At 39.9% G+C, this 14,459-nt stretch overlaps 1 protein-coding gene across 1 annotated transcript in view; it reads right to left on the reverse strand.

The window, feature by feature from the left end:
- Positions 1-3,516: 3,516 nt before the first annotated feature.
- COL2A1 (collagen type II alpha 1 chain) overlaps positions 3,517-14,459 on the reverse strand; it is a 63,957-nt gene continuing 53,014 nt past the window's right edge. Inside the window, exons 44-54 of the mRNA XM_073576682.1 lie at positions 12,727-12,834; positions 12,311-12,364; positions 11,836-11,943; positions 10,647-10,700; positions 8,971-9,078; positions 7,624-7,677; positions 7,424-7,531; positions 7,037-7,325; positions 5,843-6,030; positions 5,430-5,672; positions 3,517-5,106 (exon numbers count right to left, since the gene is read on the reverse strand). Of these exons, the coding sequence (XP_073432783.1) occupies positions 4,960-5,106; positions 5,430-5,672; positions 5,843-6,030; positions 7,037-7,325; positions 7,424-7,531; positions 7,624-7,677; positions 8,971-9,078; positions 10,647-10,700; positions 11,836-11,943; positions 12,311-12,364; positions 12,727-12,834 (1,461 nt within the window). The 3' untranslated portion in view covers positions 3,517-4,959. The remainder of the gene's footprint in view (positions 5,107-5,429; positions 5,673-5,842; positions 6,031-7,036; positions 7,326-7,423; positions 7,532-7,623; positions 7,678-8,970; positions 9,079-10,646; positions 10,701-11,835; positions 11,944-12,310; positions 12,365-12,726; positions 12,835-14,459) is intronic.

The following is a 14,459-nucleotide window of genomic DNA, read 5'->3' on the forward strand; positions in this document are numbered from 1 at the left end:
GTATAAGCCGCCCCCTTAATTTTGCCATAAAAAATTGGGAAAACTTATTGACTCATGTATAAGCCTAGGGCGGAAACTGCAGCAGCTACTGGTAAATTTCAAAAATAAAAATAGATACCAATAAAAGTAAAATTAATTGAGACATCAGCAGGATAAATGTTTTTGAATATCCATATTGAATCAGGAGCCCCATATAATGCTTCATACAGTTCATGATGGCCCCATAAGGCCTGTTTCACACTTCGGTTTTTTGTGTCAGTTAAAATCCGCCAAAAAGGCGGAAAGCGGATCCATTCCTAACTGATGTGAACGGATGCCACCGGATCTGTTTTTTTGACGGATCCGCCGAATGAAGAATGTTAAAGGAACCGCTGCCCGGGAAGGAGAGAGAGAGAGAATTTTTTCTGTCCGCCAGAAATGATTTCAGGGTTAAATTTCCGCCTGACATCATTCCTCCGGGCCTGCGCACTATAAAAAAGCGGATCCTTCAGCACAAAAAACGTTACATGGTCCGTCAAGGCATCTCGGCGGACGCAAAAAAATTGACGGATCTGCAAAAAAACGGATCCAACGGATGGCCATCCGTCAAGATCCGTCGGTAATGCAAATCAATGGGGAAAAAAACGGATCCACCAAAAAAAATGGCGGATCCGTTTTTTTGCAAAAACGGCAGATTTTGACTGATGGTCAAAAACGGAAGTGTGAAACAGGCCTAAGATGCTCCATACAAAATACACCCCATATAATGCTGCACAAAGGTTAATAATGGCCCCATAAGATGTTCCATAGAATAATATGCCCCTTATGCTGCTCCATAAAGGTTATGGCCCCATATGCTGCCCCATAAAATGCTCCATAGATTATGCCCCCATAAGATGCTCCATAGATTATGCCCCCATAAGATGCTCCATAGATTATACCCCCATATGCTGCCCCATAAAATGCTTCATAGATTTTGCCCCATACACTGCCATTGCTGCTGCAAATAAAAAAGAAATGACATACCTCTCGTCGCTGGGGGCCAGGTGCTGGTGTCCTGAGCAGGCGGGGACAGGTGCCGGTGTCACCGCTGGCTCAGGGCCCCGGCACCTGCGATATTCACCTGTCCTCGGTCCATCGCTGCTCCAGCTCTGTCTTTCGGGTCCTCTGTCAGTGACGTTCAGGCAGCAGAGGGTGCGCACTAACTACATCATTGCCCCCTCTGCTGCCTGAATGTCACTGACAGAGGACGCGGAGGACAGAGCAGCGTGCAGTGATGGACCTGGGACAGGTGAATATCACATATACTTACCCCATCCTGCCGCTGTCTCTGCAGCCCCTGCGTCTCCAGCAGCTCTTCCTTCAGCGGTCACGTGGTACAGCTAATTAAAGTCATGAATATGTGCATATTCATGACTTTAATGAGCGGAACCACGTGACCGCTGAAGATAGGCATGGGACGGGGGGCTGCAGAGACGCGCCAGAAGGGGGAAATATGATCTCTGACACCCCCGCTCCCCTGACCCCGCTGAGCATATACGGATATGACGCGCGTATAAGCTGAGAGGGGGACTTTCAGCCCCAAAAAATGGGCTGAAAATCTCGGCTTATACGCGAGTATATCCGGTAATTGTAATTATATAATTTGCAATTTACTAATGACCTGATAAAAAGAGTGTACATTTATCAAAAGCCAAAAAAAAACCCAAACAATTCTTAGTTATAAACCTTCTATGTGGTTAAAGAAATGAGCTTCGTTCACTTTTGGCCAAAAAAAGAGTGTATATAAAGTAAAAACTAATTAATGAAAATGTACACCAAATGGAATCATTAGTGGGTAAATATGAAGACGGACTGTTTTTTAGGACATTTTGTCTTCTTGAACAAAATAGGATTAAAGTCCAAACAAAAAGCTTAAGAGTTGGGAAGATAGATATATACAGCTCTGGCAAAAATTGAGACCACCACATCAAAACCCTGTCATGTGTAGCCCATTCTCCAGACCTGAACCCCACTGAAAACCTAGAATGTAATCAAGAGGATGATGGATAGTCACAAGCCATCAAACAAAGAAGAACTGCTTACATTTTTGCACCAGAAGCAGTGTGAAAGACTGGTGGAAAGCATGCAAAAGATGCATGAAAGCTGTTTTTAAAAATCATGGTTATTCCACAAAATATTGATTTCTGAACTCTTCCTGAGTTAAAACATTAGTATTATTGTTTCTAAATGATTATGAACTTGTTTTCTTTGCATTATTTGAGGTCTGAAAGTACTGTATTTTTTAAAAAAAATTTGTCCGTTTCTCCTTTTCAGAAAAAAAAAACAATTTATTGCTTGGAAATTCGGAAACATGTAGTCAGAAGTTTGTAGACTAAAAGAACAATATACAATTTACACAAAAATATACCTATAAAGTGAAAAATCACACAAACTGAACATTTGGAAGTGGTCTCTTAATTTTTGCCAGAGCTGCATATATATATATATATATATATATATATATATATATATATATATATATACACCTTGATTTAAGAACAAAAAGTTGTAGGGAGTGGTGAGATTGTTAAAAAAAAATATTTAATTGTAATTAAAAAATGAAAGCATTAAGCCTTAGCCTTTTCTCATGTTTACAAATCCTACATGTTGATCTCTACTTATTTCTACTTTTGGATGTGATAAGATAGTGGAACAGAATAAACAAAAATGAGAGTCACTCATCTTGATAGTCATTTTACAAGCCATATTAGTAATTTTTCCTGCTGGCTTCCTTTTAAAGCATCTGGAAGAAAAGAGTTGTGGTGAGACCCTGACCCCTATCGTATGTGCCAGATTGGAAAGCCTCTTTGGACACCTCCAGTTTTCGCGGACTTAGCCTGTCAATGCATTACATGGCCGCGCATTAGTGGCTGGTGTGTGCCGGGGCAATGCTATCCTTTGGCAATGTCAGCTGATCACCATGGCTTTGCAATGCTGGACCCACAGTGATCAGCTGATTGCCTGACTGCAAGCTTTCATGACAATTCTGGGGTTAATTTTGCTGCGTTATCCCATATGAAGGTACAGGCTTCACTATCTTGTAGTAAATAAGGTTGATCTAATAGCTTCGGATAAAAGCTTATCTGAATAACTATAGTGCTTACCAAATATCTGCATCAGGAACCTGGGTACCTGGAGCGCTCCCGATGATCAGCTGTTCGGCTCCGCAGCTGCATGTGTTGCGTCTATTTCACAGTCACAACAGATGTGTGGAGAGCCCAACACACAGGCTCTCCATGCATGTGCTGTGACTGTCTAACAGCCGTGACACATGCAGCTGCGGAGCCGAACAGCTGATCATCGGGAGCGCTCCAGGTATATTGGTCCCCGATGCAGATATTCGGATAAACCCTTATCCAAAACTATTTGCTCATCCCTATTAGTAAACATATTCAAGAGATTGAGCATTCTCTTATGTTACTAGTATATATCCTAGAGGTTTCTATACATAGTGGCAGAACAAAAAAACAAATAAAAAATAAAAAGCCTTGTGAATTATTTTTTTAATTAAAAGTTTTATTTGTGTTGTTTCGTTCTGTCATGAAATATCCCAGATAAGATTAACATCATTCAACAAAGATTACATCATAGGATGGAATTTAATACAAATAAAAAAAAAAATCAAACAAAACGGGTTTTATTTTTTATAGAAAAAGCTTTCTATCTTTATTGCGGAAGAATAGAAGGGACGAGAAAATGAGAAGAGAGAAAAAAAAGGTACAGTAAGACAATTATTTCACAAGAAAGATTAGTGTTGGTGTTGAACATGTTTACTAGCCTACCATGCTGAAAATCAGTATTGCAAAATAAAAAAAAATATCTATTTTACATATACAAAATAGTACATATTTTTATTTAATCCGTTACGGTCTTGCTTTCCCCCCCAACCCCCTCTGGCCGAAAATGTCTACCTGTTTGTCCCTTAAAGTCAGAAATACTTATAATTTTAGGATAAAAATTCAGGGATCAACATTTTAAATACATTGGGAAAACAACAAGGATATAAGTTTGAATGGCTTTGACCTAAATAATATAAATCATCCACTTGCCCACTACAATACTGATTTTATTGACTCTAGCTGCTAAACTTTGGCATTGTCCACATTCCACCATAAAATAGCAACATTTAAGTCACCATTTTCTATTCCACTGATTCCTCATGATCCTTGATCTTTGATCCATCTTTTAGTCTTCAACTAAACCCAGAAGCATAAGGGAGGCACCTTATCGATGAAACAAGCCATGATCTCTCCATCCACGTCTGGAGCATCTACTGTGTGTTTAGTTCAGCTTCAAGATTAAACTTGTGTCTTTATAGTTGTTTAGTTAGTGTGAGGTAGTTTAAACCTGGGAAGTTTTAGATTTTGCCCTAAACTTCCTTCATCTCATATTGGAAAAAAAAACAAACAAAGGGCAGGCAAACTTGAAATCCTGGAACTTTTTTGTTTTGCTATCTACAGAATAATTAAAAAAAAGCAAAAAGAACAAAGCTCAGATCAACTTGTACTTTCCAAAAAAGTTATTTTTATATCAGTTGATGTTACAAAATACAAACTTTTTTACAACAATAGCACCATTTCATTCAATGACACACAGTACTTCTGCTGGAATACACTGTGAGGGGGGGAGGGTCGCTTTAAACTGCACTTCGTACATCGGTTAGGAGGGGGGCCTTCAATCATGCCAGTTAGTGTCACACCTTCACCTGACCCATAGGTCTTACAGGAAGACAATAAATAAATAATAACGTGATTTTATTCCGTAGTCTGCCCAGTTCTGGCCTTGTAATACAAAATAAAATGTCCAAAATGTAAGCGCGTGGATGAATGGTAATTTGGGGTCGGTTCAGCCATTCAGTGCAGAAGTCCTAAAAGTGATTGGAAAGTACTCAGGTCCTTAGGGTTTTTATTTATTTTTATTTACTTTTTTTTTGGGTTTTTACAAGAAGCAAACTGGGCCAATGTCAACGCCAAATTCCTGATCAGCTCCACCAATATCCATAGGTGCAATGTCTACAATGGGCAGGCGGGAAGTTTTCTGTGTCCTGTACTCTATAACTGTCTTGCCCCATTTGCCAGTGTGTTTCTGAAAAAAATAAGAAACAATGGTTAGCTGAAAAATAAAATATATATATCAACTCATTGTCCTTAAAACAGACTCAATATACTGGGAAGCTGAGAGATATTCCTTACACATTATTGACATTTAGTCTTGCGGTTAAATCTCCGACCCAAACTCTACTAAAATGGAAAACTTTTGGTGGAATATCGCTTCTATACAATAAGGTGCACTTTACACAGGCTAGAATAAGTCATATTTTTGCTTTTACTTAATATACATTTATATTACCCTCATGGTTTATACTCTATTTAATATATTTTCTTGAGTATTTCTAGATTTTTATTTACCTTGCAGCCATCTTCCAAGGCGGTGTATGTAAATCTGCTGTTGCCCTCAGCTCTGATCTCGACATCATTGGATCCCTGGAGCAGGAGAGCCTTTTTCAGGTTGCCTGAGGCCTCTTCCATGAAAGCTATGCTGTTCTTGCAGTGGTAGGTGATGTTCTGTGATGCATCAGTAGACAACAGGCGCAGGAAGGTCATCTGGATACTGGCAGTATTGGGTGCAGAGCTGTCTTCGCCATAGCTGAACTGCAGTTACAGAGACAATAATAAATGTAAGTTGGTGACCAACGAAGAAACAAGAAAGGTAACATCTACACTGGTGAAGATATTATTATCATCAATAAATAAATTAAACTATTAATTTAGTGTTTACACTTTTAGATTATACAAAAATAGGAAGATAGAAGACAACTTACTTGGAATCCACCATTGATGGTCTCTCCAAACCAGATGTGCTTCTTGTCCTTGGTCTTGCTTGTCCACCAGTTCTTCTTGGGTATTTTGGTTGGGTTGGGGTATACACATGTTTCTCCAGTTTCCATGTTACAGAACACTTTAATGGCATCCACAGTGCAACCCTGGTTGGGATCAATCCAGTAGTCACCTGCAAAGAATGATCGTGATATTTAAAAGAGAGTCTTCACTTTTCTGCTTTAGGTGTCCCATTATGTCAACATTATTTTTTTTTTACATGAAATTCTACAATCCTGATCTAAAAACCTAAGCTAAAATACAGACTGAATTTATCATATAGGTAAAATGGGTGTCTACACAAGGCTGCACATACAATGTATCCGGTACTGTGGAAAAAGCACTTTATATCTTTCCATGAATTAAATTAAATAACCTCTAATATACTATTTTCTTAATTTAAAGGGGTTGATCATGATTCACTGTATATCTGTTGGAATATGTTTGGTGCAACAACTCCATTCCTGTCTATGACTGTTCAGTTGCTAGATTTGTGTGCTGTTTATAAAGTTAGAACAAATAAAAAACTCCCAGAGGCTCACACAGGGAGAGCATGTGACTGTATTTCCTGTTTTCCTGTGTCTGTGTATGAGAGAAGCAGCCTGCTGTAGATGCTGCACAGATAGAGACACACAAATGATTTATTCCTGATCTATTAAGCTTATCATATATTGTTCCTGAATAATAAAGCTCTGTTGTCACATGCTTGCAGAGTGTCCTGAATAATCCTCTGCCAACAATATCCTTAGAAAAAGTCATCAATTTCAGTGTACAGAGCTGTCCAATGTGTAATGACTAGTCTCAGGCACTGCAGTTCAGCTCTTATTGAAGTGAATGGGAGCTGAGCTGCAGTACCCAAGTCCTGTAATTGAGCCTGAGATGTAGTGCTATTCCGGTTTTGTATATTGTATACATCTGGCCATAGTGGAGGTTGCAAACAGCTGATTTAGTGGGGTTTCTGAGTGTTGAACCCCAGTCAATCTGATATTATTGACTTATCCTAGGAATGGTTCATCAATATAGAAGGCCTGGACAACCTCTTCTATTTTTTCAGAAAGTGTTTTTGAATTTGAGAATGGAATGATTATATGGAAATTCAAGAAGACAAAGATCCATTTTTATGATTGCTTTATACATACCACTCTTCCAGTCAGGATGGCACAGTTTCAGGTCACGGCAAGTACGAGCTGGGTTCTTCTTGTTACCATCTGGGCTACGAATGCTCTCGATTTGGTTGTTCAGTGATTTAAGAGTGGCATCAACCTCAACATCATGCTGGCGAAGATTACTAGAGGCCTGGTCAGCACGCATGTAACGGAGAGGATCAGGTCCTTTCTCAGGTTGAGATAGTCCAGCAAATGCAGACATGTCAATGCCAGGGCCAGGGGGACCAGGAGGACCAGGTGGACCAGGTTGACCAGGAGGACCCTATTAACATAACCAGAAAAGAGGAATTTTTTGTCACTATCAAACTATACTTAATTATTGTAAATGATTCACGTAAAGATCACATTGTCTATACTTACAGCAGGGCCAGTTTCACCACCACGACCACGGGGACCAGGTGGACCAATTGGACCAGGCAGACCATTAGAACCGTCTTTTCCAGAAGGACCAACAGGGCCGGGAGGACCCTAAATAGATTAAAATAAGATATATTAGTGATATTTAGCAATATGACCTTTTAGCTAATATTATTTTGTTTTCGGATATATTCAAAACTTACTCTTGGACCAGAAGGACCGCCAGGACCAGTAGCACCTTGATCACCAGCAGTACCCTAAAAGTAAAATAATAAATAAAATATATGGCACTTATATTGCGAGCCCTATGTATGATGGTAATACTTGTGATTTAATTCAAGAAATTCCAATGGCATTCATCATCTATATGTAAAATAAGCTAGAGATTGATTAACACAGTAACTCAATAGCCTTTAAGTATTGGCTGTGGTGCTTTAGTGTGTAAGGTTGCCAATACCTAAACTTTATTTTAATCTATAATTTTGACAACATGGAATTGTCAACATGGAAATGGTCAGCTTACATAACTGGATGGTTTGTAGTCTGTTGCCATAGAGCATTTGACAAAATTGTATGTAGCACAAGACAAACATCAGTGAATCTACTCTATAGAACAGTGATATCAACTACAGTGACTGAAAAAAACCCAGAAATGTAGAAATTGCTCATCACCTGCCCAATACAATCCCAATGGTGAAACATGGTGGTGGCATCATGCTATGGGGGTGTTTTTCAGCTGCAGGGACAGGACGACTGGTTGCAATTGAAGGAAACATGAGTGCGGCCAAGTACAGAGATATCCTGGAGGAAAACCTCTTCCAGAATGCTCTGGATCTCAGACTTGGCCAAAGGTTCACCTCCCAACAAGACACTGACCCTAAGCACACAGCTAAAATAACAAAGGAGTGGCTTCAGAACAATTTTGTGACCATTCTTTACTGGCCCAGCCAGATCCCTGACCTAAACCCAATTGAGCATATCTGGAGAGACCTGAAAATGGCTGTCCACCAACGTTCACCATCCAACCTGACGGAACTGGAGAGGATCTGCCTGCAAAGAAGAATGGCAGAGGATCCCCAAATCCAGGTGTGAAAAACTTGTGACATCATTCCCAAGAAGACTCCTGGCTGTACTAGCACAAAAGGGTGCTTCTACTCAATACTGAGCAAAGGATATGAATATTTATGACCATGTGATATTTCAGTTTTTCTTTTTTAATAAATTGGCAAAAAATTCTACATTTCTGTTTTTTTCCGTCAAGATGGGGTGCAGAGTGTACATTTATGAAAAAATAAATAAATTTAATTTACCAAATGGCTGCAATGAAACAAAGAATGAAAAATGTAAAGGGGTCTGAATACTTTCCGTACCCACTGTATGTACCAGCACTAGGGTTATTATAGCAGCCTGGCACACAATACCATACATCAGGGAGGACAGACCATATTTCTCCAGCACGTTAAATACTAGATTGATATTCTAGTTTATATCAGCCGTGCTATAGGCACCACTAACATGTATCGTAAATATTCTTTTCCAGTTCTACTTACTGGAGGTCCGGGAAGACCCTGAAGACCAGTGAATCCTCTGTGTCCCTTTTGTCCTCTCTCTCCAGCTTCACCACCCTCACCCTTGTCACCACGAGGACCTTGAGGACCCTAAAATAGAGATGAGTGTTAACAAGTTATAAATAAAATGTGTATGACCTGATAAATTTTTACATTCACACCAAAGATTTTACATTTGATGCCATCTCTAATGTATTTCCATGACACGGAAACCTTTTTATGTTAACAATATTGAAATAAATTGAGGCACCCATGTAAGGTATGGACCCCACTAGAAATTCTCTAAACTGCATTTGCATGGAGTCTACACTCACTGGCCACTTTATTAGGTACACCTGTCCAACGTGTGTTAAGACTTAATTTCTAATCAGCCAATCACATGGCGGCAACTCAGTGCATTTAGGCATGTAGACATGGTCAAGACAATCTCCTGGAGTTCAAACCGAGCATCAGTATGGGGAAGAAAGGTGATTTGAGTGCCTTTGAACGTGGCATGATTGTTGGTGCCAGAAGGGCTGGTCTGAGTATTTCAGAAACTGCTGATCTACTGGGATTTTCACGCACAACCATCTCTAGGGTTTACAGAGAATGGTCCGAAAAAGAAAAAAAATCCAGTGAGCGGCAGTTCTGTGGCCGGAAATGCCATGTTGATGCCAGAGGTCAGAGGAGAATGGGCATATTGGTTCGAGCTGATAGAAAGGCAACAGTGACTCAAATTGCCACCCGTTACAACCAAGGTAGGCAGAAGAGCATCTCTGAACGCACAGTGCGTCGAACTTTGAGGCAGATGGGCTACAGCAGCAGAAGACCACACTGGGTACCACTCCTCTCAGCTAAGAACAGGCATCTGATGGCTACTTTCAGCAGGATAATGCGCCATGTCATAAAGCTCGAATCATCTCAGATTGGTTTTTTGAACATGACAATGAGTTCACTGTACTCAAATGGCCTCCTCAGTCACCAGATCTCAATCCAATAGAGCATCTTTGGGATGTGGTGGAACGGGAGATTCGCATCAGGGATGTGCAGCCGACAAATCTGCGCCAACTGTGTGATGCCATCATGTCAATATGGTCCAAAATCTCTGAGGAATGCTTCCAGCACCTTGTTGAATCTCTGCCACGAAGAATTGAGGCAGTTCTGAAGGCAAAAGGGGGTCCAACCCGTTACTAGCATGGTGTACCTAATAAAGTGGCCAGTGAGTGTATATGCCTGTATGTTTCCGTGGAATTCTTTCAGGTTCTCCGGTTTTCTCCCACACGCCAAAGAAATACCGATAGGGAATCTAGCTTGTGAGCCCCAATGGGGACAGTGATGATGTCTGTAAAGTGCTGTGGAATGTGATGGCGTTATATTAGCAAAGTATATTAGAATTGTCTTGATAAACACCCAACGTCACTTTAAGGCTAGGTTTCCAATTTTCATTTTTTTTCATGCAGTTTTTGAAGTAAGAACAAGAAACGAATCATAAGTGGAAGACACCTGGAAAGAAAAGACTGAGACTTCTCTTTCTCCTGAATCCATTTCTGGCTCTTAGCTTTAAAGACTGGATGAAAAACCTGAATGTGTGAACGCGGCCTAATTTTTTCTGTCACCATGGATATTAGTTATTTTATAGCATTATTGTGACATTAATACTTGTAAATAACTGTACTTACAGGCAGACCACGAGCTCCAGCAGGACCAGATGGACCCAAAGGACCTTGAGAACCCTGAAAGAGAAAAAACAAACAAACTGGTAAATATATTGTTATAAGATGCTGTTATGTAGTTTTGGTTCACTTAATGTCATTTGTTAAGAAGGATACGGATAATTTTACAAACAATGAGTATACCTATTGTTGCAGACATCTAGGGAAAACAGAAAAAGGGGGCAAAATAGCAATGTGCATTTTTATGTTACTCATCATTGTTGCTAGTCATTATTCATAAAATTTCTCCATACAAAATTCCGAGGGTGGTAGTGTGGTTAAGTGGCCATAATTATAGTAGTAGGTACAATTATTAATTTAGAGTGAGAGGCATGACCACTTTACAATAAAAAAGTACAGTATGACTGTAAGATGCGTTAAATAATCTGTAAATTTATGTAAAAATACTCTCTCGCGAATCATTGACTGGTATATTGTAAAAACCATTAAGTAGTTTATACACAGCTTATGACCAGCACATCCCACAAATGCTTGATCAGAAAGACGTCTTGGAAATTTAGTGGCCAAATCAAAATCTTGGCCTTGGAGGTCAAATCATGTTCCTTAATCCATTCCTGAACGTGGTCTGTAGAATGTTTAGATGGATGGTCAGTGTCAATGTGACATCCGCAAAAAGGGAAGGCCCAAAGGTTTCCCAGCTATACATTCTTCTTCTTATTGAGCAATTTGTTGCCATCTCTTCTCGAGGCAAGTGATGCACAAACATTAGGCCGACCAGGTGATGTACAGGAAGACATGACCCATCAAAGCAGGGCACCTTGGTACATTTCCGATGCTCACTTGCTCATTGTAGGCACCTTTGTCAATAGACAAGAATAGCATGAGTGCTCTTCACTTGTCTGCGGCTAAACAGCCCCATATTCTGCAAGGTGCTCTATGTGCAGACACTTTTCTACCAATTTGTGCTACGGTACCTCTTTTGTAAGATCAGACCAGAGGTGTAGATTCTCATGGGCTCACATCCTTATGCTTGCCCAATTTTTCTGCTTCTAACACATTAGATTTACTAATTGACTGTTCTCTGGCCGTCTAATACGTTGCACCCACTGGCAACAATTAACACAATCAATTTTCCAGGTCATTGTTTAGGCAAAAAATCCTATGTCAATTCCTGCCAAATGAATAAGATACTTACAGATTCTCCTCTGTCTCCTTGTTTTCCAGTTGGGCCAACAGGGCCAGGAGCACCAGGGGAACCGGGGGCACCAGGAGCGCCAAGAGGGCCGGTCTCACCACGGTCACCCTGAAGGGATAAAAAAAAAAGGTGGAGGATTACCAGAAATGGAGATCATCATGTAATGGATATTAATGTCTAATATTATCTTCTGTGTTTATTATATAAAATTAACAATGTGGCTAAAGTTCAATGCTTGGATTATCATTATTACCATTATTTTACACCAGATAGAAAAAAAATAATCAATGTGACAAAATTTGGTTAAATAGGAATATAGTATGCATGTATCAGATAGTTTAGTATCTATAGTATCTGATCAAGATTACTATAATGTAAAACTATATATTTACTTAATAAAATTGCAAATTAAAGTGGTTGTGATGTCACATGATGCAATCTAAAAGAGATTACCGTAGGTACTGATCAATCTTACCTTTACACCAACAGAACCATCACGGCCAGGAGGACCATCAGATCCAGGGTTACCCTAAGGAAAAATAATAGTTTTTAATTCTTTTCTTTTAGATCAGTTTTATGTTTCCATACAATTATATAGCTTTTCAAATTAACCACCCCAGTGTTATTAAGTGGTGTCTCTAGAAAAACTTAAGAAGGTGTTACAGCCCAGCCTATGATATCATGATGAAGAACAGGTGGCTGTATACCTGGGATTATTTATTTTCTCCATGTAGTTTGTGCTTGCTGGGTAGGTCAGCATGCCACTTGTTATAAATCAGTAATGTATAAAGTCAGACATTTGTTCCATGGTTATGAAACTCCTTGGATAACATGTCTGATTTCTATTATTTGGTTAGTACCTAATATTATGTATCTAAATGTTGTACTTACTTCACGTCCAGGCTCTCCAGAAGGTCCAGTCAAGCCAGGTGGGCCAACAGGTCCAGGGGGTCCACGGTCACCAGCACCTCCTGGGCCTCCTTGTTTTCCAGGCTCACCCTAAAAAAAAATATTTGATTTACATAAGAATATTCAGAATATAATCACATACAGTCATGGACAGTCAGTGCACAGCTTAACAAACTTGTTATGTTAATGCAAAAAAAATAAAAATAAAACAAGAGTACGATACATCATCATATATTACTGCATGTTCAAGTATGACAGAAAAAAGCATTGGAGATTATGCCCCCAAATCCACATGTGTTCCAGATGTTAATTTAGTGGGGAAAATCCACTGAAATAATTGATAGACTGCACACTTTAAAACACATACATTTCCTTATGGAAATGATCCAGACTGTGAGGATGAGATTTTTAATCTCCGTTGCTACTTTAATCAAGTGTTTATTTTTTTATGGAAATCTGGACAGAACATCTGCAGCAAAGCTGCAACATGTGAACAAGCCCCTACAGATCAAGAACTGACTATATGGCCCTTTTACATTTAGCGATGCACCAGCGATCCAACCAGCGATCCGACCCGGTCAGGATCGCTGGTGCATCGCTAAATGATCGCTAGTGAGCTTTCATACAGAAAGATCTAGCAGCGACGCAGCGCACGATACTTACCATTCACACACAGCGATCCTGCGACCTCCCGCCCGCCTCCACGCGTCGCTGGACGTCACAGCAGGAAGCCCAGCAGGAAGCGCCCGACGAGAAATGGAGCCGACATTCTCGCGCGATCAGCGATGGACAGCGGGGGAGCCGGTCGCTGGTAAGTATCAGACATAGCGATATCACTAGCAATATCGCTATAACGTCACAAAACCAGTGACGTTTTAGCGATATTACTAGCGATATCGCTTAGTGTAAAACCCCCTTTAAGGTTAGAATTTGAGTTTTACTTGACTCCAATGGAGCCATGAAAAGGCTTGATTATTGAAAGCTAAAGTCAGCAGTAATATTCTGTGCAATGGTAGAGCTCGCTCACACTAGTGTATAACATGGCCGAGTGCTCTCTGATATTTTATCGGATAGCACTGGACCCAATGTTATCCTATGGAGCAGCTCAGATCTGCACTTATTTATGCCGTTTCGGCATGAGAAAACAATTGCAACATGCTGTGTCTCCCATATTCGGATCATGCGCAGATATACAAGTCTACAGTTGCGTGTGAAACATCAGATTGCACTCGGATGTCATCTAATTGCAGTCCGATGTAGGCTCACAGAGACAATGGAGAAGATGGAGAAATTAAGTTCTCCATCTTCTCAACACCTGTGATTGGATCAATTCTCTCAGGCGAGAGAATCGTATCACACTCAGATGACACTCGGCTCAGAGTTTGAGCCAAGTGACATTAGCATAATCAGCCTGATTCTCTTGCATGAGAGAATATATGCTAGCGTGAGCGAACACCTTAAAGAAATAATATTCTTTTAAAATCCATACAGAAATGACACATTTTTAATACAATAGTGAAAATGATGTATAACTTGTGATTATAAGTTGGATTTGGAAGCCATCTATACTTGTCTCTGTATGATTCCCGTGACAAAGCATAAGGCGAAACGTGCGTTAGGGTGTGGCCATCCATTTAGAGGTTGGGAATTATAGGTTGGATATTGAAATATTGAAGTCATACACTATCACTATCTATTTATGCCAAATGTGTTAG

The sequence above is a fragment of the Dendrobates tinctorius genome, unplaced genomic scaffold (genome assembly GCF_039654945.1).
Source record: "Dendrobates tinctorius isolate UK_male_01 unplaced genomic scaffold, ASM3965494v1 ptg000051l, whole genome shotgun sequence".
Lineage (NCBI taxonomy): Eukaryota > Metazoa > Chordata > Amphibia > Anura > Dendrobatidae > Dendrobates > Dendrobates tinctorius.